Below are 24,313 nucleotides of genomic sequence, written 5' to 3'. Positions count from 1 at the left end.
TGCGTCACTACTTCTCTCTGGCTTAGAAGCCGTCACCAGGTCTGGACACCCTGTGTGATCACCTGCGGTGCCTGGCACGCAGCATGAGGAACTGACGCTGATCCTGGTGGGGACCTCCAGCACCCTCCCGTGGTGCCCATGGCTCATGGCTTCCTCACACGGACCCTGGGTTACAGACCAGCAAGCATGCTCTTGTCTCCTCTTCCCTGCTCCTCCCCTCTGGGACTTCCTTGTCATCCACCTGTGACCTCCCTGCCTTGTGGCATAACACGCCCTGTCCCTTGTCCATCTCTCCAAGATTACCCAGAAAGTTCTTGGCAACCGCAGCGGCTACCAGGCCTGCCGTGCTAAGTTGTGCTTGCAGGCGTGCTGTTCGCTCAGCTGTGGGCAGTCTCTGAGCGTTCGCCACGTGTGGGGCCCCATGCCTCATCTGTCACATGTCGCACATGAAGTCAGCTCTCCCTTCACCGTCTACACTGTGGGAATTGCTTTGGAAACGACTCCCGGTTCCTACTTACAAGATGGGAACGGTGCTCCATGGCTTCTCCTTGGGAGGTGAAGCTGTTTCTCTAAGGCTGCATACCTCTACGTGGCAAAACCAAAATCCAAACCCAGAGCTGTTGCATTCTCAAACCTTTGCCTTTGGCCACTGAGGCTGTGCCACCAGAGGTGCGGGCACCAGTTTCTTTGTTACTATCCCAAGCTGCGGGGCGAGGGGTCCTGCACATAGAGGGCACTGGGTGGTTTTGCCATGTGGCCAAGAGCAGGCCTAAGACATTCAGGCACGTCAAGGCCACCACAGAGTGGCCCTGCAACAACACTTCCCTTAGCTCTCCTTCCCCTCTCAAGCACCTCCTGCCCCTAACCCCCAGGGAACGCATCATGGAAAATTTGCGTGGCTGCCTTTCCAAAAAGGGCTTCCTCGTCTATCCATGTGCATGTGAGGCCCTGACCTTGCTTCCTAAAGCCCAATCACGCGACACCTTTGGAGATGAGCGGCCTCTCGATGGTGTGACCCTAATTCAGACCCCGTCTAAAGGCCGCCCCCTCCTGTGCTCGCTTCGGCAGCTCAAATACTAAAAGTGGCACAATCAAGTCGCCTTCTCTTCTGGCTCGTCACCTGCAGACACCCTGGGCCTCCTCTGCACAGGCTGCTCCGCAGGGCCCTGGCTGTACCACGGCACCTTCTGCTTCTGCCCCTCCCCGCGAGAGGCGCGTTTTGTCACCTTCCTACCTCCGAATCCTGTTAAACACCCACTTCCTCTGGGAAGCCTTCCCTGCTCTGCTTCCAAACCCGACCGCTGTTTCTTTGTTCTTGGTATCCCGTGCTGATCTCCTAGCATAACATTGACCAAATTATGCTGAGGGTGTCTGTCTACCATCTGTCTCTTTCACTAGACTGTGATCCGTTCTATGAACTGGGTTTGAGCCAGCACCACGCGTAGTACTCAGTCTAGAGTAGATGCTTAGTAAAAATTTTTAAAAGGATTTTATTTATTTATTTATTTATTTGAAAGGCAGAGTTAGAGAAAGAGAGAGAGAACCATCCACTGGTTCACTCTCCAAATGGCTGCCAGCCAGGGCTGGCCTGAGCCAAGCCAAAGCCAGGATCTTCTTCCGGGTCTCGCTGGCATTCCAGATCTCTACACCATAAACTTTCATCACTTCTTTGACCCACACAGTCTCGACTGCTTGCTGCGCCCTGTACAGTTCGTGCCCGGGCTCGTTCAGTCTGGGGTGCCACAGATCAACTCCGAGTCTCCCTTCTGGGACCCTTACAGCCGACAGGCAGAGGCTTAACCACTATTCCACCACACTGGCCCTAGGAAATGTTTGTTGAGTGCATGAATGGTGAAAAGTATGAAAGTATATCTTCACTTAACTTTCTAAATCTTAAAGTGATATGCCATTCCTCTCCCTAGGTACCCTCCTTCATACTCACAGGCCAAGTAATTCGAGTCAATTGTAGTGGACTCCTAGAAAACTAAGAGCACAAAGGTACCCTGTGACCTATGCCTGCAGCTCCCATCCACCTGGGGCAAGAGTGAGTCCTAGCACTTCTGGGATGGTGAGGTGTTTCCTACAAGCTGGAAGTCTTGAGAGCAATAGATCCGTTATTGATCAATCCTAGCAGTGGATGCAGGGCCCAGGGGCTGGGGAGGGAGTGCATCAGGGAGCCCTCACAGCCCTCCTGCAGGGGACGAAGGGCAGGGAGACCTCATCCTCTTGTTGCTAACCAACAACTGTTTTGGAAACAGCCAAGTTGCTTCTTCAGATTCTAAGGAGGTGACTCAAGGTTAGAGCACCAGCCAGGAAGCTGCCTTGCCTGGAGTCTCTCTGAAAGAGGCCTTAATCCACAGTGGCCCTGGGCCCTGCCCTTCCCTGCTGTGTAACAGAAAGGGTTGATCAGATTCTCCGGAAGCTGCCATTGAGGTCCCATGGAACCAACCCATTTCCTTCATTTCTTAGAAGCAGCTAGGGAGCCAAAATGAGTGCAGGGGATAGATGAAGCTACAGGACCTTAGGAAGAAGTGAGAAGAAAGTTCCAGAGAGGTTTCTGTGCCTTGACATTTCACAAACTGACATGCCCCATCCTGGCTCCAGTGGAAATGCCCTCCTCTACCACCCCAAGACTGAGTTCGGAGGGCCCAGGAGAGTTAGAGGCACCAACCGATCTCACTGTGGTCGGCAGCAGGTGTAGCCATGCACCTGCACACGTGGAGTGTTATTATGTAGGGCGGTGCGGAGGGTGAAACAGTACAAACTCCTGCCAGCTAAAGCGTGTCCTTTAAATGAAGAAGAATAGCAGTAAAATGCACATTTGACTCAGAAGGATCCAGCCTAGAGAGAAAGGCAGGACATAGACACACAAAAGAATAAAAGCAGCCCCATTTCACTTCGTCTAAGTCACTTCTGATTGTAAGCGGTGCTGTTATTTTACTAAATCTAAGAAAGAAGTTAAGCTGACTGTCCCCTGGCTGTAATAGCGCCCAGTTCCAAAGATGCGCCGTGTGGAGAATAACCGGTGTTCGTGACTCATGGCAGTATGTCTGTAGGAGATGCTAAGTCACCAATGAATCAAAAAGAGCACGCCACAACCCTGAGGAAAACCAGTAATGGAGGGTTAACGCACACCGGGAGAAAACAGGAACTGAACCCAGGCCAAAGGATTAAGCTAGAAATCATCGAAGCGAAAGGAGGACATTCCTGAAAGTGGAAGCCCTGAACCTGAAGCCAAAAAGGCACACAGACACATGAGGTCACGCAGAACGGCAGGGAGATCAGCAAGGCGGAGCTGACACCGGTGCGGGGAGGGGGTGGTGGTGGTGAGCAGGGCTTGGCCAGGTGTGGGGTCTTCAGCAATCCAGAATGTTAGCGAGATCATCGCAGCCTGTGGGATGATCCCCATCTCACCTGTGGGACCAATGAATCCCCCGAGGGGAGTCCCACTGCATGGTCATCCATTCGTTGAGCAACACTGGCACCTTGGAGGGAACAAATGACAAAACTTGCTTTCTAAAGAAAACAAATGATTTTCCGAAATAATGGTGAGATAGGGATCATCCCTACCCCCAACCTAAATGATGGCACAGGAGCAGAGACATCAAGTCCCTCCCCCAGGCCACACAGCCAGCAAGCGACAGTACTAGGATTCGGATTGAAGCATTGTGACCCCCGGGCTCTGCTGCTGGGAGCACTACACATCCAAGGGCAGGGCAGGGCAGGGCAGCCTGGGACAGGGACAAGTCCTGTTGGCTGTAAGGGTCCCAGAAGGGAGACTCGGAGTTAATCTGTGTGGCACCCCAGACAGAAGGAGCCCAGGCACAAACTGTACAGGGCGCAGCAAGCAGTCGAGGCTGTGTGGGTCAGAGAAGTGATGAAAGTGAAAAGGGAGTTTATGCTGTAAAGAGATCAGGAATGCCAGCGGCTGTGGGCTGCGCTAAGCGAAGGAGAGGCCCTGAGTGTTCTTGGTCAGAGGTCCGATCTGTGCACTGCGTCTGCAGGATGGATTAGAGCGAGAAGTCGGGGAGCCCAGACGGAAAGTTACCGCAGTACTCGGAGCAAGTGGATTATGTGGCCCCCAAATAATACTGCAATTCAATCATACTCCTTCCTTTTTGTTAACCTCAAATGGTTAATGGGGTACATTCCCCAACATGTCTTGAGGTTTTGATCTATGGACTTCCTTAAGCCTCTAGCTTTGTCTCTAGGCAGGGTATGTCCTAGTGGTGGCATTGCCCTAAGGCGCTGGCTTTCAGTGTCCCATGAGCAGCACAGGGCGAGGGAGAGACGGGCGAGTAGGGCAGCACAGGAACAGAGGGCCCCGGGGGCCGGCAGCTCCCCTTCCCAGACCAATGCTCACACAAGCCCTGTTGTCCCTGACCGCACTCCTGTGCTGTAACTTCAGAAGCTTTTCCCTCTCCAACCTGCTCACATTATAAATCCTGGGTCTGAACCATTCTCCTACTCCAGCAGCCCTTCAACTCATAGCATGTGTGGAGGCGTGTGTGCCCCGTGCCTCACATGTCAGTCGCAGAAGCTTTGTCTCGGGCCACCCAGCTGGTCATCCTCTCAGCTTCCCTGACCCGGCCACCTCCAGCTCTCCCCATAAGCAGGCAACCCCCAGAATGACTCTGCGTCCCATGGGCTGGACTTCATGATTTTGTATTGAGGGAGGAAGTTGGAGTTGTGCCCTCCATGTCAACACCCATCACCAGCTGACCATTTCGGTTGTCACAGCGTGGCACGTGCACTCTCAGGGCTCTATCAGCAGTTGTCTTCAAAATGCCTGGTGGCCATGTGTGCCTGGCTCTTAAGTTCTGAGCTATTTGGCATGGGATTAGGAGACAGGGCTTCTGTCAGGGTCAGGGACAACTCCAAATCACTGAATTCCTGCTGGCAGTTTCCATGGGGCTCGCCCCAGCACCTCAAACCCAACACATCTTCCCCAGAGCCACACGATGTCCTCATTGTCCAGCTCCCTCCATCACTGTTATGTGGACTACACCACATGAGCCACCCACGCACCTCCTCTCGCTGCAGCATCCAGTGGCTAAGGCCTGTTTTGCTTTGTCTTTGCAATGCCTCTTGTCTCTCTGCCTTTTCCTTCCCAGTCCTGTGGGAATTTGGCTTGGAACTCCACAGTGGGCTGTGATGCCATAGTTAGAAATTTGCATGTAAACTGATAAAATTCAAGAAGGAAGGTACTTCCCCTAATTCCACTGCTTCCTGTGCACCTATGGCAGCCCAGGGTCCCTGTAAAATGTTAGAATTCGCCTTGGCCGGCACCGTGGCTTAACAGGCTAATCCTCTGCCTTGTGGCGCCAGCACACCGGGTTCTAGTCCTGGTTGGGGCGCCGGATTCTATCCCGGTTGCCCCTCTTCCAGGCCAGCTCTCTGCTATGGCCCTGGAAGGCAACGGAGGATGGCCCAAGTGCTTGGGCCCTGCACCCGCATGGGAGACCAAGAGAAGCACCTGGCTCCTGGCTTCGGATCAGCACGATGCGCCGGCCGCAGCGGCCATTGGAGGGTGAACCAACGGCACAAAGGAAGACCTTTCTCTCTGTCTCTCTCTCTCACTATCCACTCTGCCTGTCAAATATATATATATATATATATATATATATATATATATATATAATTTGCCTTTAACCATGTTGGCTGTGAACCTTTGCTTGTAAAAACCCAGGTGTGTGTGAGCATCCAGATGTGACCTTCCGGGGCACAACCTGTTCCCCTGGCTCTGCAGCGGCCAGAGGTTCTGCAGGGGCAGCTGCAGGCAGGAAAGATTGTGCAGCGCTGGCCTCATCCTCAGCTGACCTGGATGCCGCCAGACACGGTGACCTGCCTGAGGACAAGCGATGGCTGAGCTGAACGCCCTGCATCTTACTGTATTCAAGATGTGAGCCAGAGGCTGAAGGGATGCCTAAAAATATATACGAATCCTCACCTCAGGGAGTCAGCTGGGTTAGAAATGGAAGAACAAACTAGCAGCACATGACAGCCAATAAGTTCCACATCAGGACAGTTTGCAATGAGTAAAAGCATTTGCTAGCAGGCAGTGAAGTAGGCTCTGGGAAGAGAGATCCATGGTCATTTTTGACTGTGAGGACTCATGGGCTGGAAAAGGAGACTGATAAGAAAGTATCCCCCAGTGTGATGAACACTCACAAAACAGGTGCACCCAGGAGACTTTGGGCAGCTAAGCCAAGACTGAAATAATGGTTGTAATTCTAGCTGGAAATGACTAAGCACGGTGTGCTGTGCATGGTGTATCAGTGCCTCTTGTTTCATCCTCACAGTCTGGCCTCCTTTCATCTCCACAACAGCTTTCTAGGCAGAAACTCCCTTTCTTTTCAGTGTTCCGTTTCCAGAAGCTGAGGCCCAGAGAGGTTAAATAGCAAGGACCTGGTTCCACCGTTTGTAGCAAAAAGAAACAGTCGTGCAGCTCTAGTCTGCCTGATACCGGGGACTGGGGGCTGCTGTGTCTGCTGGCTCTGCCCGCAGGAGCCCGGCCTAGCAGAGCCAGAAGGTGGACAGGGACCAGCCACACAGCACTGGTGGGGAGCATCAGATTCTGCAGGCACAGGGACAGCAGTGAAAGCTGGGGGAGTGCGGGGGGGGGGGGGGACACTCACGCGTAGAATCCAGTGTGAGGCCGGCGCCGAAGCTCACTAGGCTAATCCTCCACCTGCGGCACCAGCACTCCACGTTCTAGTCCTGGTCGGGGTGCTGATTCTGTTCCAGTTGCTCCTCTCCCAATCCAGCTCTCTGCTGTGGCCTGGGAGGGCAGTGGAGGATGGCCCAAGTGCTTGGGCCCTGCACCGCGTGGGAGACCAGGATAAGCACCTGGCTCCTGGCTTCAGATCGGCGCAGCGTGCCTGCCATAGTGGCCATTTGGGGAGTGAACCAATGGAAGGAAGACCTTTCTCTCTCTCTCTCTCTCTCTCTCTCTCTCTCTCTCTCTCTCAGTGTCTAACTCTGCCTGTCAAAAAAAAAGAAAAAAATCCATTGTGTCCCTAACAGCCAGAACGGTCAACAGTGGCTTCTGGGGAGGTGGGCTTTGAGCTGGGTTTTGAGGAGCAGCCCGGAGAGCCCAGTGTTTCGGCAGGGGTGAAAAGCAAGAAGAGAGTAGGCCCAGCTCGTGGTGCAAGAGGAAAGGGATGAGAGCCGACACAATGGGTTCAGGAGGTCGCTTTTAGTTTTTAATCCGGTTGTGGGAGGGGGACAGCTGGGGGCACAGCAGAGCAAGGGTCCAGCCGTGTTGTCTAACCCCATCTTTCTCCTTTCAGCTTATGCCCAACTCCAGCCCCACCAGATCCTCCCACAGTCATCTTCTAAGCACCTACAGCCCCAGTTTGTGACCCAGCAGCAGCCGCAGCAGCCGTCCCCGCCACAGCAGCCACAGCACAGCCAGCAAGCACGGCCTGTGCTCCAAGCCCAGGCCCAACCCCAGCTCGCCTCGGTCCCGCCAAGCTTGGCCCTGCAGCCCAGCTCTGAAGCCCATGCTGTGCCGCTAGGGCCCGTGACCCCTACCCTGCCACTCCAGTGCCCCACTGCCAACCTGCACAAGGCTGGCAGCAGTCAGCAATGCCACCCTCCCACAGCGGATGCCGGGCCTCAGAATGGACATCCTGAGGGCGTGTCGCACGCCCCTCAGCGCAGGTTCCAGCACACGTCAGCTGTCATCCTGCAACTGCAGCCCGCTTCACCAGTGGTGAGTAAGCAGGCCCAGGGGTCCAGGAACAGACGGGGAGGCCCTGGCCCAGGCAGTCCCACAGCCCCTGATGCTGGAGTGCCTGGGCAGGCCAAGTGTGGGAAGCCATCCCTGGACATTCTAAGGAAGATGAGAAGTGCTCCCCAGTTTGGGGGCGACTGAATCTCCCGGACTTCCACCCAAGCTCCCCAGAAAGAGGAGACAGACCCAAGGGCATTGAGGCAGTGTGTGGGAAGACCATCTCTCTCTGTCCCCACAGCCCCAGCAGTGCGCCCCTGATGCCTGGAAAGACGTGGCGCCTGGGGAGAAGAGTGGGCCTGAGTCGCGGCCTGACCTCTCCCCGCATCAGCAAGCCATTGTCACTGCCGTGCCTGGTGGCCCGCCTGTACCCAAGAGCCCTAACGTCCAGCAGTCCCCAGTTCACGGTAGGAAGCAGAGCGGGGCCCTGGGGAGAGGGGAGGAAGTCAGCCTTCCTTGCCAACCCCTGGCACATTTTCTTGGGGCATCTAGAATGGGAGGGTCAGCCATTGCAAGCCCAAGGAAGCCAGAAGGAAGCCTGGAAACTGATGGGAATGAGGTGAGCAGGGGTGAGCAGGGAGGACCCGAAGACACACGAGTCAAAGGGCAGAGAGGAACAGCAGAGTTGACGGCAGAGGCGGACTCGGAGGCCCACGGTCATTGGCATCAGATGGGTATCCACTGGGCACTCGGGGAGTGGAGGCGGGCGTGCGGTTGCCACGATGCCCTGCTTCACTCAGTGTCAGAGGGAGTCCTAGCCGTGGGAAATACGACAAGAGGGCTCCCAAATCTCGAGGATGAGGGAATGCCCAGGGGAAGCCAAAAGAGGATTCAGAGTGAGTTCAGCTCACAGAAGGTACCTTTGATGGGACTGTGTTCCACCCTGGGATGCTAGGTTACCTGCCTGGGAGGGCCCGGTTCCAGGTGGACCCTCTGCAGGGCCCAGGTTTCCGGAGACTCTGCTGGCTCCCTCCACCCTGCTGGGAGAGTCACGGCGGTAGCCCCGCCTTCTGCAGCCACCCATTTGCCTTCCTTCCCCTCTCTGCCAGTGTGCACAGCGGTCCTGGCCCAGATCTCGTTGACATTCTGCGCCGTGGACAGCCAGCAGCTCCGGGGGCGGGGGGGGGGGAGGAAGGGGGGAGGAAGAGCCAAGACAGAAACAGTGTGGAAACTGAAGATGGAAAAACGCATAGAAAACACTTTGGAAAATGGTAGGGCAACAAGGGTAGACAGGTCCGATAAAGAGGAGGGGGTGGGATCAAGAAAAAGGAAAGCAAACAAATATGGAGAAAAGATGCTCGAAAAATTAAAGGACGGGCTGAAGGCCATCCGTGGCCTCTCTGCATGCGGGCAGTGCCAAGCGGGCTGAGCTTGGGAAGCAGCCTTCTGTGCTGGGCACTGCTCTGATTGTCAGAAAGCTGCTCTTCGGATTCCACCGAAACCTGCTCTCCTGGAACTTGCCCCCGCTGGTCGTGATTCTGTCCTTCCAGTTGTAGCAGTGTGTGCCTCAGAGTGCTTATACACAGTTAGCAGGTCTCTTGCTCACCCATTCAGAGAGGGAGGGGAAAGGGAGAGAGAGAGAGAGAGAGAGAGGCATCAAGCTAAAGATCCTCCAGTTTTCATTTTTTACCAACATCCGTCAGGACCACCATCCTGGTCATGATTGGCTGTTCATTAATTCTCTCTAAGTGTGATCCCCAAATTAAGCAAACCGATGTCAACTATAAAAAGCCACTTGTCTTTATTGCCTATTTAAGGCATAGGCAGGACTGTTCCTGAAATCCCTCTGTTAGAGTAGGAAGGAATTAGACTTTGTTGAACACCTACTATGTACTGGGCACCATCCTGAGACTTGGACTCACTCGTAATGCCCCTGAGAGGCAAATGTTCTAGTGCCCACTCTTCTGAGGACAAAACCGCGAAGGGGCCCTGGGCCACCCCGTGTGAAAGGGCAGCACTTCCCCTCCCTTGCCCAAGTGCTGCCCCAGTGGCTCCACATCAACTCCTCTGACCCCATGGGGGTGACACTGGGTCGGGTGCTGTGTCATCTGAATTCCAGCGGCCTGGGTTCAGTTTGTTTTTGAGGTTTCCTTCTAGATGAACTCTTATGCCAAGTCTCCTCAGTCTCAGATTTATACTTAGAACCAAACTATAATTAATTATAATCTGTTAAATGTTATCTTCTGAATTTAGCCCAAAGTTCTAGCCTAGAAAATAGAATAACTAACAGTTACTGAGCCCTCTCTGCCAGGATTTACATATTTTCCCCCCCATGTTTTAAATATCTTATTTATTTGAGAGGCAGAGTTACAGAGAGAGGGAGCAACAGAGAGAGAGGTCTGCCATCCGATGGTTCACTCCCCAGATGGCCGCAATGGCCAGAGCTGTGCCAATATGAAGCCAGGAGCCAGCTCTTCTATGCGGGTGCAGGGGCCCAAGGACTTGGGCCATCTTCTACTGCTTTCCCAGGCCATAGCAGAGAGCTGGATCAGAAAAGGAGCAGCTGGGACTCAAACCGGCACCCATATAGGATGCCAGTGCCACAGGTAGAGGCTTAGCCCGCTACGCCACATTGCTGCTCTCCATACATTTTTTTCATTCTTGAGAATAATATGCATTAGTTCTGAGGACGGAACTTTTATTATCACCATTTTAAAAATTTTTTAGATTTATTCATTTGAAAGGCAGAGTTAGAGAGAGACCATCCGTTGGTTCACTCCCCAAGTGGCCACCCAGGTCTCCTACAAGCACTTGGGCCATCTCCCCTGCTTTCCCAGGAGCATTAGCAGGGAGTTGGATCAGAAGTGAAGTAGCCAGAACTCTTTTGGTGCTCATTTGGAATGCCAGCATACCACGTGATGGCTTAACCGGATGCACCAGAACCCCAGCCCCTTTTTAGCCCCATCTTAAGAAAGTGGTGAGGCAGGGATCTTCCACATCTGGATCCTGTTCTCCAGACTCCTCTGCTTAACTCTGCCCCCTCCAACGTCCCTCCTCCACCGATTTGGTGACAGACGTTTCCTCCAGGACCCAGGCGAGGACACACGTTGTGTCCACGCTGGTGGAGAGCAGCACTGGGGTTGAAGTATCTGTCACCCAACACGCCCTGAGTGGCTGCCAACTGCCCGCCTTTCTCCATCGTGTCCAGGGGCCCTCAGCCCCTCTTTCTCTGAAATCAGTTGCGCTCCCAAGGGCCCAGATCTTGGACCGGTCAGTGCCTGGCAGCAGAGGCCGCTGCAAAGGGCTCCGCGGCCCACTCTGCGCACGTGCGATCGCCCGCCGCAGACAGAGCGCCGTGGACGCCAGGCGGTTCCCCGGGAAGCGGGGTCTGTCCCCTGCCTGCCTCCGCGGGAAGCTGAGAAATGCACAGGGGCAAGTGACCACCCAAACTGAAATGTGGGGCGTCCCGGAAGGGCTCGAGGTACACGCGTCGGAGGACGAAGAGCAAGAGCCGCGGCCGACAGCTGACGTTCGTCTACTGCCTGGAGGAAGCGGTGGGCTGCGGCCGCATCCATCCCTTGGCCGGGTCTGCACCGTCTGCAGCCGAGAGTCTCTGAAACGTCTTTCCCAAGTTACAAGAACACCGTTTCGTGAGCTGTGAAAAGTAGGTGAAATTCCAGCTGTCCACAGAGTTCCATTGGGCCACGGCCACACTCGCACACGTCCACACCGCGTGCAGCGGCTCAGCTGAGCGCCTGCGTGGCGTGCAGAGGCCACAGCGCTTCCCGTCTGTCCCCATCTGGGCGACGCTGCCCGCTGCTCTTGTGAGTCTGGACCTTGAGGTGGGGGGGAGCTTTCCCAGAAGGGCTGGGGAAGGTAAGGTGGGCAGGCCGTGAAGTGGGGTGCGCAGGGCACAGGGGGATGTGGAGGACCCCATTCCCTGCTGCCTGAGTTTATGAACCAGACGTGAGCCTCAATTGCAGGCGGGGAGAGGATGTGCACATTAATGAAAAGGGGGCTTGCAAAACAGTGGAGAGGAAAGAAAGGCATGGGGAAAAGAGAGAGAAATAAGCAGTCCGTGAGTATCAAGTAGTGTGGGGCAGGCAACTGGCCTCCAGGTTAAGGGACTGGTTAGGACGCCTACATCCCGCCTAGCAGTGCCTGGGTTAGGTTCCCAGGTTAGGACGCCTGCATCCTGCCTAGCATGCCTGGGTTAGGTTCCCAGGTTAGGACACCTGCAAGTGCCCGGGTTAGGTTCCCAGGTTAGGACACCTTCAAGTGCCTGGGTTAGGGTCCCAGGTTAGGACACCTGCGAGCACCCGGGTTAGGTTCCCAGGTTAGGTCGCCTGCATCCCGCCTAGCAGCGCCCGGCTTAGGTTTCCATCCCTGGCTCTTGGCTCCACCTTCCTTTAGTGTGGCCCTTGGAAGGTGGCCCTGACAGCTAGCAGGTGCGTTCCTGCCACCCCCGTGGGCGACCCTGGATTGTCTTCCCAGCTCCTGCCTTTTTGTGCATGCATTTGTGGAGCAGTCGAGAGCTGTCTCTCAAATAAATAAATGTCAAAAACATTTTTTTAAAGTAATGTAAAGCCGGGAAACAAAAGAGGAAGAGGACGAGGCCTTGCAAAGGAAAAGGAGCGACAGAGAAGGAAGTTGGGACGGTAGAAAAGTCCAGAGAGCAGAGACGCTGGCAAAGGAGAGGTCAAGAAGGGCCAGCGAGCCCTGTGTGCCAGCCGGCCCCGCGCAGCAGGCCCTGGCGCCCACAGCCCAGCGCGCTCCCTGACGAGCCCTGAGCCCGGTGCGTTGCCGGACGAGCGCTGAGGCTTCCCGGGCTCGGGCTGCGTTTGCGGGCAGCACTTCCTCGGGTAACCTTCGCGGCGGCCGCGGGGCCGACCAGCTGTCCGGAGCTGTGGCCGGGGCCCTCAGTCCCCGGCGGGGAGAATTACGGTGAACAGCCAGGGAGGCTGCGTGCGCACCGCACAGGCCCTTCACGCCTGGTGGTCTCTATCACCATTACCCCCCACCCAGCCCCTACACACTCGACGGTCGTGGCGGGACTCGCAGGCCGCCCCGCCACTGGGGCGCTTCGCAGGCCGGTCACGGCGGCCGTGCTCGCGGCCCACCGCCGGCCTCCCTGAAACCGAAACCCCGGCGGTCGCGCCCCGGGCCGGGCAGAGCCCCGGCGACGGCGCGGGCGGGGCTCGGCGGCACAAAGGAAGCGCGCGGACCCGCGTCCACGCCGGCCCCGCCCCGCGCCCTGGCCCCGCCCCGCGCGCCGGCCCCGCCCCGCGCGCCGGCCCCGCCCCCGGCGGAGGCGGCCGCGGGAGCCGTCCCGGACGCGTCGCATTGTCTCCGCGGCGGCTGCAGCCCTCGAGCGCCCGCCGCGCGCGCGCAATCCCAGCCGCCGCCCGCGCCCCCGCCCCGGCCTCGCGTCCCCGCCGCCCTTTGTTGACGCCGGCCCGGCCGGTGCGTTCGGATGCGCCGCGGCAGCCCCTGGCCCCGGCTCGGAGGCTCCCGGCGGAGAGGAGGCGGCCCGCCCGGGCCCGGGACCCCGCGCGAGGCGGCGCCCGGCCGAGGGGCTGCGTAGGCCCCGCCCGGCCAGGCCCAGCCGGGCCCTGGACAGGTCAGTGTCGGGGCGGGGGAGGGTTCTCGGCAGGAGGGCATCGGGGCCCGCGCTCGTCGGCGCTGGGCGTCGGGCACCGCCCTCCGGTGCCACTCGCGGCCGGGCCTACTCGGCCACCAGGCCGTGCCAGCCGCGCCGCTCGCCCTCCCGGCGCCTGGGAGGTGCCCGCGCGTCGCCGGCTTCGCCTGCGGGGCCGCGCGAGGCGCCGGCTGCCCCTCGGCCCGCCAGAGCTTCCGCGTGTCCCAGGCCCGCACACCCCCGCCTCGCACGTCGCGGCCTCCGGGGAGGGCGACTTCCCGGGCCCTCCGGCCGGGAGGGCGGGCTGGGCTTCGCTGCGGGGTCCGGTGCTTCGTCTCGCCGCGTCTCCAGGGTTTTTGTTGGCTGGAGAAGGACAAGCCGTGCCTTGCCGTCCGCTCTTCCATGTTCATTTGCCGTGTGCCACTTGTCGTCGTCGGGTCTCTCCGTTAACCTCGGCGCCCACCGAGGTCAGGCTGCAGACCGGTGGGGCAGCTGCCGTGTTCCCAGGGGGCGGCCGGACGCCGGTTGGTGCCAGCGCCACCCCAGCCCAGCCCCGCTGCACTGGCGGAGCGGATTTGGCTCACTTGCTTTCACTTCTGGTCAACTTTCCTTTGCTTCGTACTTCGCACCTAGTGGGTGACAGCTCTACCCCCAGACACCGCCCAAGGTCTCATCCTTAATTCCTCTCCCCATTAGCATGCGGGCCCCAAGGATCCCCTGGTGGGAAAGCCACCGACCTACATCCACCCCGTGGCCCCAATTTTTCTAGGACAGCTCCAGTTCAGGCTGTCCCATCCCATTGTCTAACAGCCTGCGTGTCTGGATTAGTAGTTTGCAAGAGTGTCACTTTCGCTGTACCAGACCCTGATGTCCTGGCCTTTCCCAGCCATTTGGCTCTGGGGCATAACTGGGTAATCCAATTATCACTCACCTGGGAGCTTTCCTTCCCCTCCTGAGTCAACCCAAATGTTGTCACTGCCGGGATTTCGAGGTCAGCGTGAATGTTACAGGCTAATGAGGAAGTTCCACCTCCCGCCCCCTCCCCACCCCAGCCTTCCATTCTGGCACAGGTCAGGAGATTGGGGTTCAAGCTTGGGTCGGAAGGGATGTAGGGATTCCCATCGTTTTGACTCTAGAACACATCAAGAAAGGGTCTTGCTGGGTTAGGTTTTAGAACAGGAGCTCTGTCTTAACTCTTGAGATACCTTGCCAGGGAAGCAAAGTAGTTTTGGTTTCATTGTGTCGGACTGAGCAGGACTTCCTTAGGCTCCTGCCTCCTGTGCCATGCTGCCCCAGGCACTGGAGAGAACACACAGGTGACCTTAGCACACAGCCCACACCCAGCACCTGCATCTGTGCTGGGGGAGACGGGGGGGGGGGGGGGGCGGGGGGGATTCACACTTTTGAGTCAGCACCTAAGTCGCAGCCCCTGCCAGGGAACCAGAGCTTCTGGGCTTGGCGCGATCACAAGGGCGGGCTTGTTTCGCAGAGGGTCTGGCAGCTGGGGAGTGGTGCTCTTTGGGAACCTGCCCCTTCCAGGCCCTCTGGGTCACGTGAGCCCTGCCTCTCAGCCCACCCGAAGTCTGTTTCCAGGCCTCACCATGTCCCCGGGGAAGAATAGATGCCTGTTTGCTCTCCAGCCTTGGTCCTGAGAAAGTGGGTCGTTCCTTGGTTCACTTTTCTGCGTCCCGGGCTGGCTTCTCTGTTGTCCTGCCGCGTTGTCGGGAGCAGTCTCTCCGCCGGCCCCGGGCCCTGCGGGGCCTGGCCCGTGAGTGTGGGTGTTAGATCACACCCCTCCCAGCCCTGTCTGCCTCTCTTCAAGGTCTCGGCTTAATTTTTAATTTTGCTCTGTGGAGCCCAAGTAAAGAGGAAACCCCAGCCCCTCTCCTCTTCCCCAGTGACGGCTCCGGCCATTGTCTGGGCTCGCTGAGCCCTGCTGTGGAGGATTCCTCTGAGGAGGGTGGTGTTTTGCTGCTCCAGACAGAGACTCTGCCAGTCCCGGCTGATGGCCCCTGAGATCCCTCTTCCTGCCACCGGGACCCCTTCCCCCAGCTGTGACCCTGCTCCTGTTACTCGCTCTGGCTCAGCCCCAGAATCCACTCCTTTTCAGACCACATCCTTTTTCCTGCCTTACTCATTTCCTGTCTCAGATACTTTGGATCCCTTGGTTCTGATCTTCCAGAGGGGAAGGGAGTGGAGAGATGATGGTGTAAAACCAGCTGGTCTCCCCCAGGCCGTGCCCTCCCTTGGTGGTCTCATGTAAGGACGCACCCAGACAACTAGGAGTTTCTCCCCATGTGCTGGGGTCCGTCTGTACTGGGACGTGGCTGCCTGGGAGGACTGCCCTCTGGCCATGGGCCTCACTCCCGCCGCCGTTCAGCAACCATTTGCCTAATAAAGATCACCCACCTCCCGGCAGAGTCCACTTTGATCTGGTATTGGGACAGCAGCCAAAACAAAACGAAAAACTAGGCTCTAGGATGGTGGTGCTGGTGCTGGTGCTGCCGCCGCGTGTTTGATAATTACCAAGTATGAGCTGACCGTGGGTTTGTTCCCGCTTCTTGAGTCATTCTGAGTTTACGGTCCAAGTTCTCTTCAGCTGTTCCATATTTAATCTTCCGACATTTGGTCCCACCCACATAAAGATTCCCTTCTGAACAGAGACCACGTGGAGAGATGAGAGTAAGCAGTCTTCCTAAGTGGTGCTTTCTCTTTTATTTCCTTTGTTTTGTGCCATTTTGCAACTGGAAGAAGAAGAGGATGTTTTTCTGTGGTCAGGAGGAATCTCACAGAAGGGGATGTAGAGGGACTTTGTACACCCTTGGGAGACTGTCTCACAGTGAGGTCCTGTGCCCGAGCCTGCCGGCCCTGACTGCCTTATGCAACCTGCTGTGACGGGGCCTCCGTGCTGACAACAGGAAGCTCTTTCCGGGGATCGCACACCTTCCTGGGGGAGCTCAGAGCTGCATTAAAGGTTTCAACATATAGAAATCTATGCTTAAATGTCTTTATGGCATGGTTTTTTTTTTTTAAAGGTTTATTCATTAATTTGAAAGGCAGAGTTAGAGAAGGAGAGACACAGAGAGATCTTGGATCCACTGGTTCACTCTCCCACATGGCTGCAATGGCCAGGACTGAAGCCAGGAACTTCATCCAGGTCTTCCTCATGGATGGCTGGGGCCCAAACACTTGAGCCATCTTCCACTGCTTTGCTTAGGCCATTAGCAGGGAGCTGGATCAGAAGTGGAGCAGCCGGGACTCGAACTAACACCCATATGGTTTGCCAGCATCACGGTTGGCAGATTTACCTTTTATGCCACAATACTGGCACCGTATGGCATGGTTTAAACTACAGCATGACTCACTAGTTAAAAGGACTTTGAGTAAGTGTAAGATAGTTTGTTTTAAGTTTTATTTATCTATTAGTTTTAAAGATTTATTTTTTATTTATTTGAAAGGCAGAGGAACGTGGTAGGGAGAGACAGAGAGGGGGAAAGAGAAAGGGAGGTGCGCTCCCCAGATGGCCAGGCTGAAGCCAGGAGCCTGGAGCTTTTTCCAGGTTTCCCATGTGGGTACAGGGCCCAGGTACCTGGACCATCTTTCACTGCTTTCCCAGGCCATTAGCAGGGAGCTGGATGGGAAATGGAGCTGCTGCTGGGTCTCAAACAGGTGTCCATGTGGGGTACCACCATCCCAGGCAGCAGCCTGCTAAGCCACATGGAGGCCCTTTATTTATTTGAGAGCCAGATAGAGGGTGTTACCATCTACTTGTTCACTCCCCAAATGCCTGCAACAACCAGAACTGGCCTGGACCAAAACTGGGGCTGGAAACAAGCCGGATCTCCTGGGGCCGGTGCTGTGGCATATCAGCTAAACCGGCTGTCTGCAGTGTCGGCATCCCATATGGGTGCCAGTTCGAGTCCCGGCTACTCCACTTCCAATCCAGCTCTCTGCTAATGCACTTGGGAAAGCAGTAGAAGATGGCCCAAGTCCTTGGGCACCTGCACCCATGTGGGAGACCTAGAAGAAGCTCCTGGCTCCTGACTTTGGATCGGCCCAGCTCTGGCCATTGTGGCCATTTGGGGAGTGAATCAGCAGATGGAAGATCTCTCTCTGCTTCTGCCTCTCAGCAACTCTGCCTTTCAAATAAATAAATCTTTTTTAAAAAATTTTAAAAATCTGAATCTCCCATGGGAGTGACAGAACCCCAACGACTTGAGGCATTAACATTGCCTGTTGGGGTCTGCATTAGCAGGAGGCCGGAGTCAGCAGCCTGAGCCGGGAACAAACCCAGATACTCTGATGTGGGACGTGGGTGTCCTGACTGCTTGCTTGGTCGCTTGCTTTTTTTTTTTTTTTTTTTTTTTTTTATTTGACAGAGTTATAGACAGTGAGAGAGAGACAGAGAAAGGTCTCCCTTCCGTTGGTTCACTCCCCACATGGCTGCTATGGACGGTGCTGCGCTGATCCGAAGCCAGGAGCCAGGTGCTTCTCCTGGTCTCCCATGCGGGTGCAAGGGCCCAAGCACTTGGGCCATCCTCCACTGCCTTCCCGGGCCACAGCAGAGAGCTGGACTGGAAGAGGAGCAACTGGGACTAGAACCATCACCCATATGGGATGCCAGCGCCACAGGCAGAGGATTAACCTAGTGCGCCACAGCACCGGCCCCCTGACTGCTTTCTTAACCACTAGGCCAAATGCCTTCCCATGAGATAACTATAATTATTCACAACTAAGATGGATCTGGGTTTATTTTATGCATTACTTTATTTAAATTTTTAATTTCTAGCCACATCAGGACACTGATTTGATATTTGTAAAGACATTCAGAAACACTATGTTTGATTCTACTTTATATTAAGGGCATTTGGGAGTTTGTTAGGAAAATAACCACATGCTTATCAACCACAGCATTCTTACAGATTCTAGAGTTTTTCCCTCGTCAGTAACGGAAGTAGAATGCAACTGGGCTATGTTAGAGTCATTCCAGAGTTGTACAGTTAAGAATGATTAGTTCTGGAGCCAGCACTGTGGCATAGCAGATAAAGCCACCACCTGTGATGCCAGCATCCCGTATGGACACTGGTTCAAGTCCTGGCTGCTCCACTTTCAGTCAAACTCCTTACCGGTGGCTGGGGAAAAGCATCAGAAAATGGCCCAACTGTTTGGGGTCCTGCTACTCACATAGGAGACCCGGATGAAACTCCTGGCTTGTGCCTTCAGCCTGGCTTAGCCTTGGCCTTTGCAGCCATTTACAGGGTGAACCAGTGGGTAGAAAACCTCTCTATAACTATGACTTTCAAAATAAATAAATAAATAATATTTTAAGTTTTTAGTTCTGAAGAAAAGAGCATAATCAGAGCACAGCATATCATTTAAAGAATAGACAAAAATAAGCCAGTCCCAGAAAGACAAATATCATGTTTTCCCTGATATGTGGTAGTTAATATAGAATACAAAAAAAATTTAAGAGTAAAACTGGCATCTTATGATTTGCTTACTGGTTTTAGCCCTTGTCTATATCGCTGTGGAATACTGGTCTTTCTACTTTTTAGTTGTTGAACTTTATGGCTAGTGGTGCATTAAGCATGTGATTATACAGTAAATTGAAAGTATGTTACTGTAAAAATTAAAAGAACAATAGAAGGAACGAAAGAGGGGGATTGAGGAAGGGAAGAAAGTATAGTTATCTTAGAATTGCACCCAAAAATACATGAATTCTCTATAGTAATAAATTTTTGAAAAAGGGGGAAGAAAAAAGAATAGTTACTGGGGTCCCTGAAGACCATCCAGGCTGGCAGAGTAAATGTCTTAGTTCTCTCCCTCCCCTTCCCAGTTATTTGTAGTTGGTGAGAAAGGACATGCTTCTCTGTGCTTTGTTTCCGAGAGGTATTTTAGTTCCGATAAGTCCAAAAGCAAGAAACCTGCTTTCTACATCTGCTAAAGAGATGGCTGCTGGCAGCCGGGATGCCAGAGAGCCACGATGACCCAGAGGTTGCAGAGTCCCAGTTCCCTATTGTGACTTTCCTTTTTCGTGTTTAAAGATTATTTATTTATTTGAAAGGCATAGTAACAGAGAAAGGAAGGCAGGGCAGGGGTGGGAGACATCTTTTCATCTGCAGGTTAACTCCCCAAATGTCTACAACAGTCAGGGCCGGGCTGGGCTGAAGCCAGGAGCCTGGAACTCCATCCTGTTCTCCCACGTGGGTGGCGGGGCACAGAGTACTTTGCCCATCTTCTGCTGCCGTCCCAAGCGCATAAGCAGGGAGCTGGATCAGAAGCAGAGCAGCTAGGACTTGATCAAGCAGCAGCTCAACCTGCTGGACCACAAAGCCAGCCCCGTTAGCACTTTCTTCAAAGCATAAGCAAATGTCTGCTTCATGTATGCTTTTCTTCTTAGCAATGAAATGTACTATTTCTGTTAAGAAGAGGTGGCATTCTTGCCCTTTCAAAGCCAGCTCTTTAGGAGATGTGGAGGACCACCCTGATAGTGAACACTGAAACTGTTGGCAAGAAATGCCAGTTCATGACTGCTGCGAGCTATTTTTAAAATTCTACTTGCATGGCTCTTACGACACAAAGGCTGTATAATTATCCCTCATCACTGATATCTTTAGAATATTCAAAACCATACATATGTGGCCTGCAGCCACACAGCTATATTAAGACATTTTTGTAGAAAACAAATGACACTTTAAAAGAAAACAAAGTCAATATGAAACAAACACATTTTTTTAAGTATTTTGATTAAATCTATGTTTCTAGGCTTCCTATGATCATTATCTGTTCTGTGCGTTGACAGTGGCAGAGGAGGGTGATTGAAAGCTTAGTGGTTACCAGAAGATGATAATGTTTTCCAAGAGCAGAAGTTAGCAGTAGGATTAATTTCCAAAATTAGTATTAATTATGCATTGCATTATACAAGGGCACTTCAACATGTTCATGGAAAAATGAAATTAAAGAATGAGATTTTTGATGCAGAACAGTTCTTTCTCATAATATGTGCGAACAATTATGCTTGGATTTCATAATTGTTTCTGTAGCAAAATAAGCTCACATTTAAAAAGTTTTCATTTATTTTATTATTGGAAAGGCAGAGGGAGATGCACTCCGCAAATGCGCACAACAGCCAGAGCTAGGCCAGGCACACCCAGGAGCCTGGAAGTCTCTGGATCTCCCCCTAGAGTGGCAGCATCAACTGCTGTCTCCCAGGGTGTGCGTTAGCAGGAAGCTGGAATCAGGAGTGGAGCTGGCACTTAAACTCGGACATTGCAATTTGTGATGCAACTGACTCAAGCTGTGCCAAATGTCTGCCCCTAAACTCAAACTTTAATTCCATTTTTCCATGAACTTTTTGAAGTACCCCCATATAGTCAAGAAAAGTGAGGCTTAGCACTCCCTCCTACACTCTCCTCCCACCCCCACATATATGAGATTATTAGTGGTCCTACAGTTAGTAACCAAAAATTAGTTATCAAGTTAGGGAAAGTGGTTACGTGCCCTTGTTACCAGCCTAAAAATAATGAGATGGCTGCCTACAGGTTTCTAGATTTCTTTTGTAAACCCATAGAAATCCTTGTTCCTTGCGATTGTCTTCAGCCTTTTATATGGATTCCCTTTCATAGGCCAAGGCATCGCAGGCTTCTTCAGTTTACTGTTTTCCAGGTGTAGCAGTTCTTCTGTTTGTCTCAAAGTTAACCTCTGGTTTCTGAGGTTCTTCTGCACAGTACTCTGGGACTCTGAACTGTGTGGAGAGGAGTCTGGTGTTCTCTCTTCCCGTTCTGTGGGTTAGTGGCCGTTGATGGGGAGTTGACACTTGGTCTGCCCCGAAGGCACGAGCAGTTGTTCTGTTCCATCATTGTCAGAGTGGAGGTAGTGGGGGTGGAGTCTGGCCTTGCAGCTGAGCGGTTGGTTAGGAGTGGCCAGCCCCCCATCAGAATACCTGGCTTCTGACTCCAGCCTCCTGCTAGTGCAGACCCTGGGAGGCTCGAGCAGTTAGGTCCTGCCACCCACTAGGAGGCCTGGATCCAGTTCCCAGCTCCCTGCTTGGGCCCAGCCTAGTTCTGGCCATTGCAGGTATTTGGGGTGTGAACCAGCAGATGGGAGCTCTCCCTCTCTCTCATCTCTCAATAAATAAATAAAAATTAAGAAGAAGAAGAGGGAAAAACATGAAGTCTGACTTCAGGAGAGTAAGGACAAGACAGCACGAGTAGATCGGACATCTGTGGAACATGAGTGTTGCCTCAGTTTGGGCCAAGGAAAGACCAGCTCTGCCTCCAGTGTGCAAGAGGCCAGGCTCAGGGAGAGAGGGATGTGGATGGTTCCCTGCTTCTCTGAGGTCTCGGTGACGTGGGTGCTCCTGTGGCCAGGCCAGGCCTGTCCCACTGAGTGATACCCGCATCACCTCCTGTCATCCCTACCCCTCCGCATAAGGCAGACAAAACGTCCCATGCCGTGGATGAGAAGACTGAGGCCTACAACCTGCTTGGCGTCACAAGCTAGGATTTAATCCTGGATCTTTAATTCTGAAGTTTTCATTGCGGTGCAGCACGGCTTTGCCCTGCGTTCAGTGCCAAGTGTGTTCCACGTAGAAGCTGATACTGTACCTTGCACACCAGGCAGCGTGATCCTCCCCTTTGCAGTAGGAGAAACCCAGTCTCAGAGCAGACAGCAAATGCTTGAAGCCCCGCAGAGAATGAGATGAAACTGGAACATGAGCCTAGGTCTGAGCCCAGGGCCAGGGCTGCTCCCGCTCTTGCTTCCATCTCCTGTGATCTGAATGGGGACTGCAGAGCCTCTCCCAGTAGTTCCTGACGTTTTGCCTTTTGAAATTGTAACATGTGTCAGAGCCCTGGGATGTGACACTGTGGGAGCCCCTGACCTTGCCAGCGGATGTCACAGGACCCACCCTGGTTGTCAGTGTTCAGGAGGATGCTGAGTCTCCCTGGCTGCTTGTGGTCCTGCAGGTGCGGCTGTGTGTGATCCAGCCCCTCCCGTGTCCTCAGTCGTGGGCCAGGAGTCGGTGCCGCAGCTGTTTGGAAATCCCCCCTGGCTCCCAGTGTCCTGACCGCATGGGGGAGGGGTGGCTGTTTGTGCCATTGATTCCTTCCTTCTTAGCTGGGGGTGGCAGCTTGGAAAACATTCAGCTGTTGACAATTCAGCTTATGTACACTTTAGCTGGGGCTTGTGGGTGAGTCAGAAGGGCCCGCTCTCCGCCTGTGTCCTGGGAGACAGCAGGGAAGTCAGCTGTATGGTAATGGCTGCCAGCGCGGGAGGAGCCACCCTCCCAACAGATGCCCAAGCCAGATGCTGAGGAGCCGGGGCGCAGGTCTGCCCTCCAGTCCTGTAACCCAGGCTCCGCCAGGTCACCGGGCAGCGACACCGCAGCCTCTGCAGGGACCCCCGGTGGACTCGGCCTCACCCTCCAGTGACGACAGAGCTCACCGCTCTCCCAGCAACATGGGCCCCAAGGGATCCTCTGCACTGCTGTTTGCTCCTGGGGAGGCTGGGCTGCGGGGCAGGGGCAATGGCATCCCCAGGAGAGCCACAGCCGGCCGTGCGTCCTCTGGGCCAGGAGTCTTGCGTGTCCGAGCCGTGTCCTTGCAGGACTGGAAAATTACAAGCATTTGGCACTGGTTGGCCCTGCCTTCTGGTGCACAGAGGCCTCCCGGGGCGGGAAGCCGCCTACGGCTCGCCCACCTTCAAGAGCGCCCTTTGTGCGTGTTGTAGAGGCTCTTGTCTGGATTCTAAAGCACACATGCGTGTGGGAACTGTAAAATTCAGGCGCGATCGATGTGTGACTTCAGTGTCAAAGTCCTGTGGGGGAAACGAGCCACATTAAAAGTGGAAGCATTTCAGAACTGGGGAAACATGGTGTCAGCTGCATGGTTAGCGCTGTCAGGGAAGTGCTCCGAAGTTCTGATGAGCCAGATTCAGGGGCCCTTCCTGAATAGCTCAGCAGTCCCCTTTTGGAAACCAGTCACTGGGGTCATCTCACCTTTCCCACCTCAGCCGCTCCCCCCACGTGTGCCGTCCGGCCTCTGGTTTCAAACGTCCCAGGATGCGGTTTCCGTTCCCTATCCTCTGTCCTGGATCCCAGCATGGCCCTTCCTCCCCTGAGCAGCCCACCCAGGGGGACCTGAGGCCCTGAGTTCTGCCACCAGTGTGACCTTGGGTGAGTCGCCAGGTGGCTTCATCTGGAAAATTGAGCTGTTCACAGTCCTCTGTGAACGGAGTGCCCGGCACACTTGACCTCCCGAAATTTGGGAGGAGAGCAGTGCTTATCTGAGGCAGGTGATTCACAGGAAGGTGTGAATGACTGCAAGTGTGTTTTAGAGAGGGTTGTTAACCAAATGAGCCTCTAATTAGTGGGCTCTGTCAGTCCCAGGGTAGAGCTGGACTGGCCAGCCCCCTCCTGCCCTCCCCTGTGGAGCCAGTGGGGGAAGGTGTCAGCAGTTGGCGCTCATGATATCTCTTGCCCACCCCTCAGTTTTCAGGTGGCACTAATTTCTTTGGGGTCCCAAGTGGCCCCCAGACCTCCCACAGGGGCTGGGCATTCTGCCCTCAGTCCAGCCTGCTGCTTCCGCTAGGTGCGCTCTGCCACCTGGGCCTGCTGCTGTTGGTGTCCTGGGTACGGTTTCACCGGCATCACTTGCTGGTGCTCGCTCAGGCTGTCTTCAGAGCAAGCAGTTCTTCACCCTCCCTGCCCACAAGGCGGGGCCTGCTCAGTGGAGGCACCGTGAGGTGACTTCAGGCTCTGTGTTCTTTTTTTTTTTAAGATTTATTTATTTATTTGAAAGAGTTACAGAGAGGTGGCAGTGTGGGGGTGGTGCTCCATTTGCCAGCTCACTCCTCTAATGGCCACAACAGCCAGAGCTGGGCTGATCCGAAGCCTAGAGGCGGGAGCCTCTTCTGAGTCTCCCATGTAGGCTTGGGCCATCCTCTGCTGCCTTCCCAGGTCATAGCAGAGCTGGGCCAGAAGTGGAGCAGCCAGACTCGAA

General features: G+C 54.6%; 1 protein-coding gene across 1 annotated transcript in view; it reads left to right on the top strand.

Moving 5' to 3' along the window:
- The window catches only part of PHC2 (polyhomeotic homolog 2), a 53,067-nt gene that overhangs the window by 12,594 nt on the left and 16,160 nt on the right, over positions 1 to 24,313 (top strand). The window contains exons 7-8 of the mRNA XM_062190916.1: positions 7,293 to 7,717; positions 7,977 to 8,142. Of these exons, the coding sequence (XP_062046900.1) occupies positions 7,293 to 7,717; positions 7,977 to 8,142 (591 nt within the window). The remainder of the gene's footprint in view (positions 1 to 7,292; positions 7,718 to 7,976; positions 8,143 to 24,313) is intronic.

Source organism: Lepus europaeus, chromosome 5 (assembly GCF_033115175.1).
Source record: "Lepus europaeus isolate LE1 chromosome 5, mLepTim1.pri, whole genome shotgun sequence".
NCBI lineage: Eukaryota > Metazoa > Chordata > Mammalia > Lagomorpha > Leporidae > Lepus > Lepus europaeus.
This window is presented reverse-complemented; position numbering and strand designations above follow the sequence as displayed.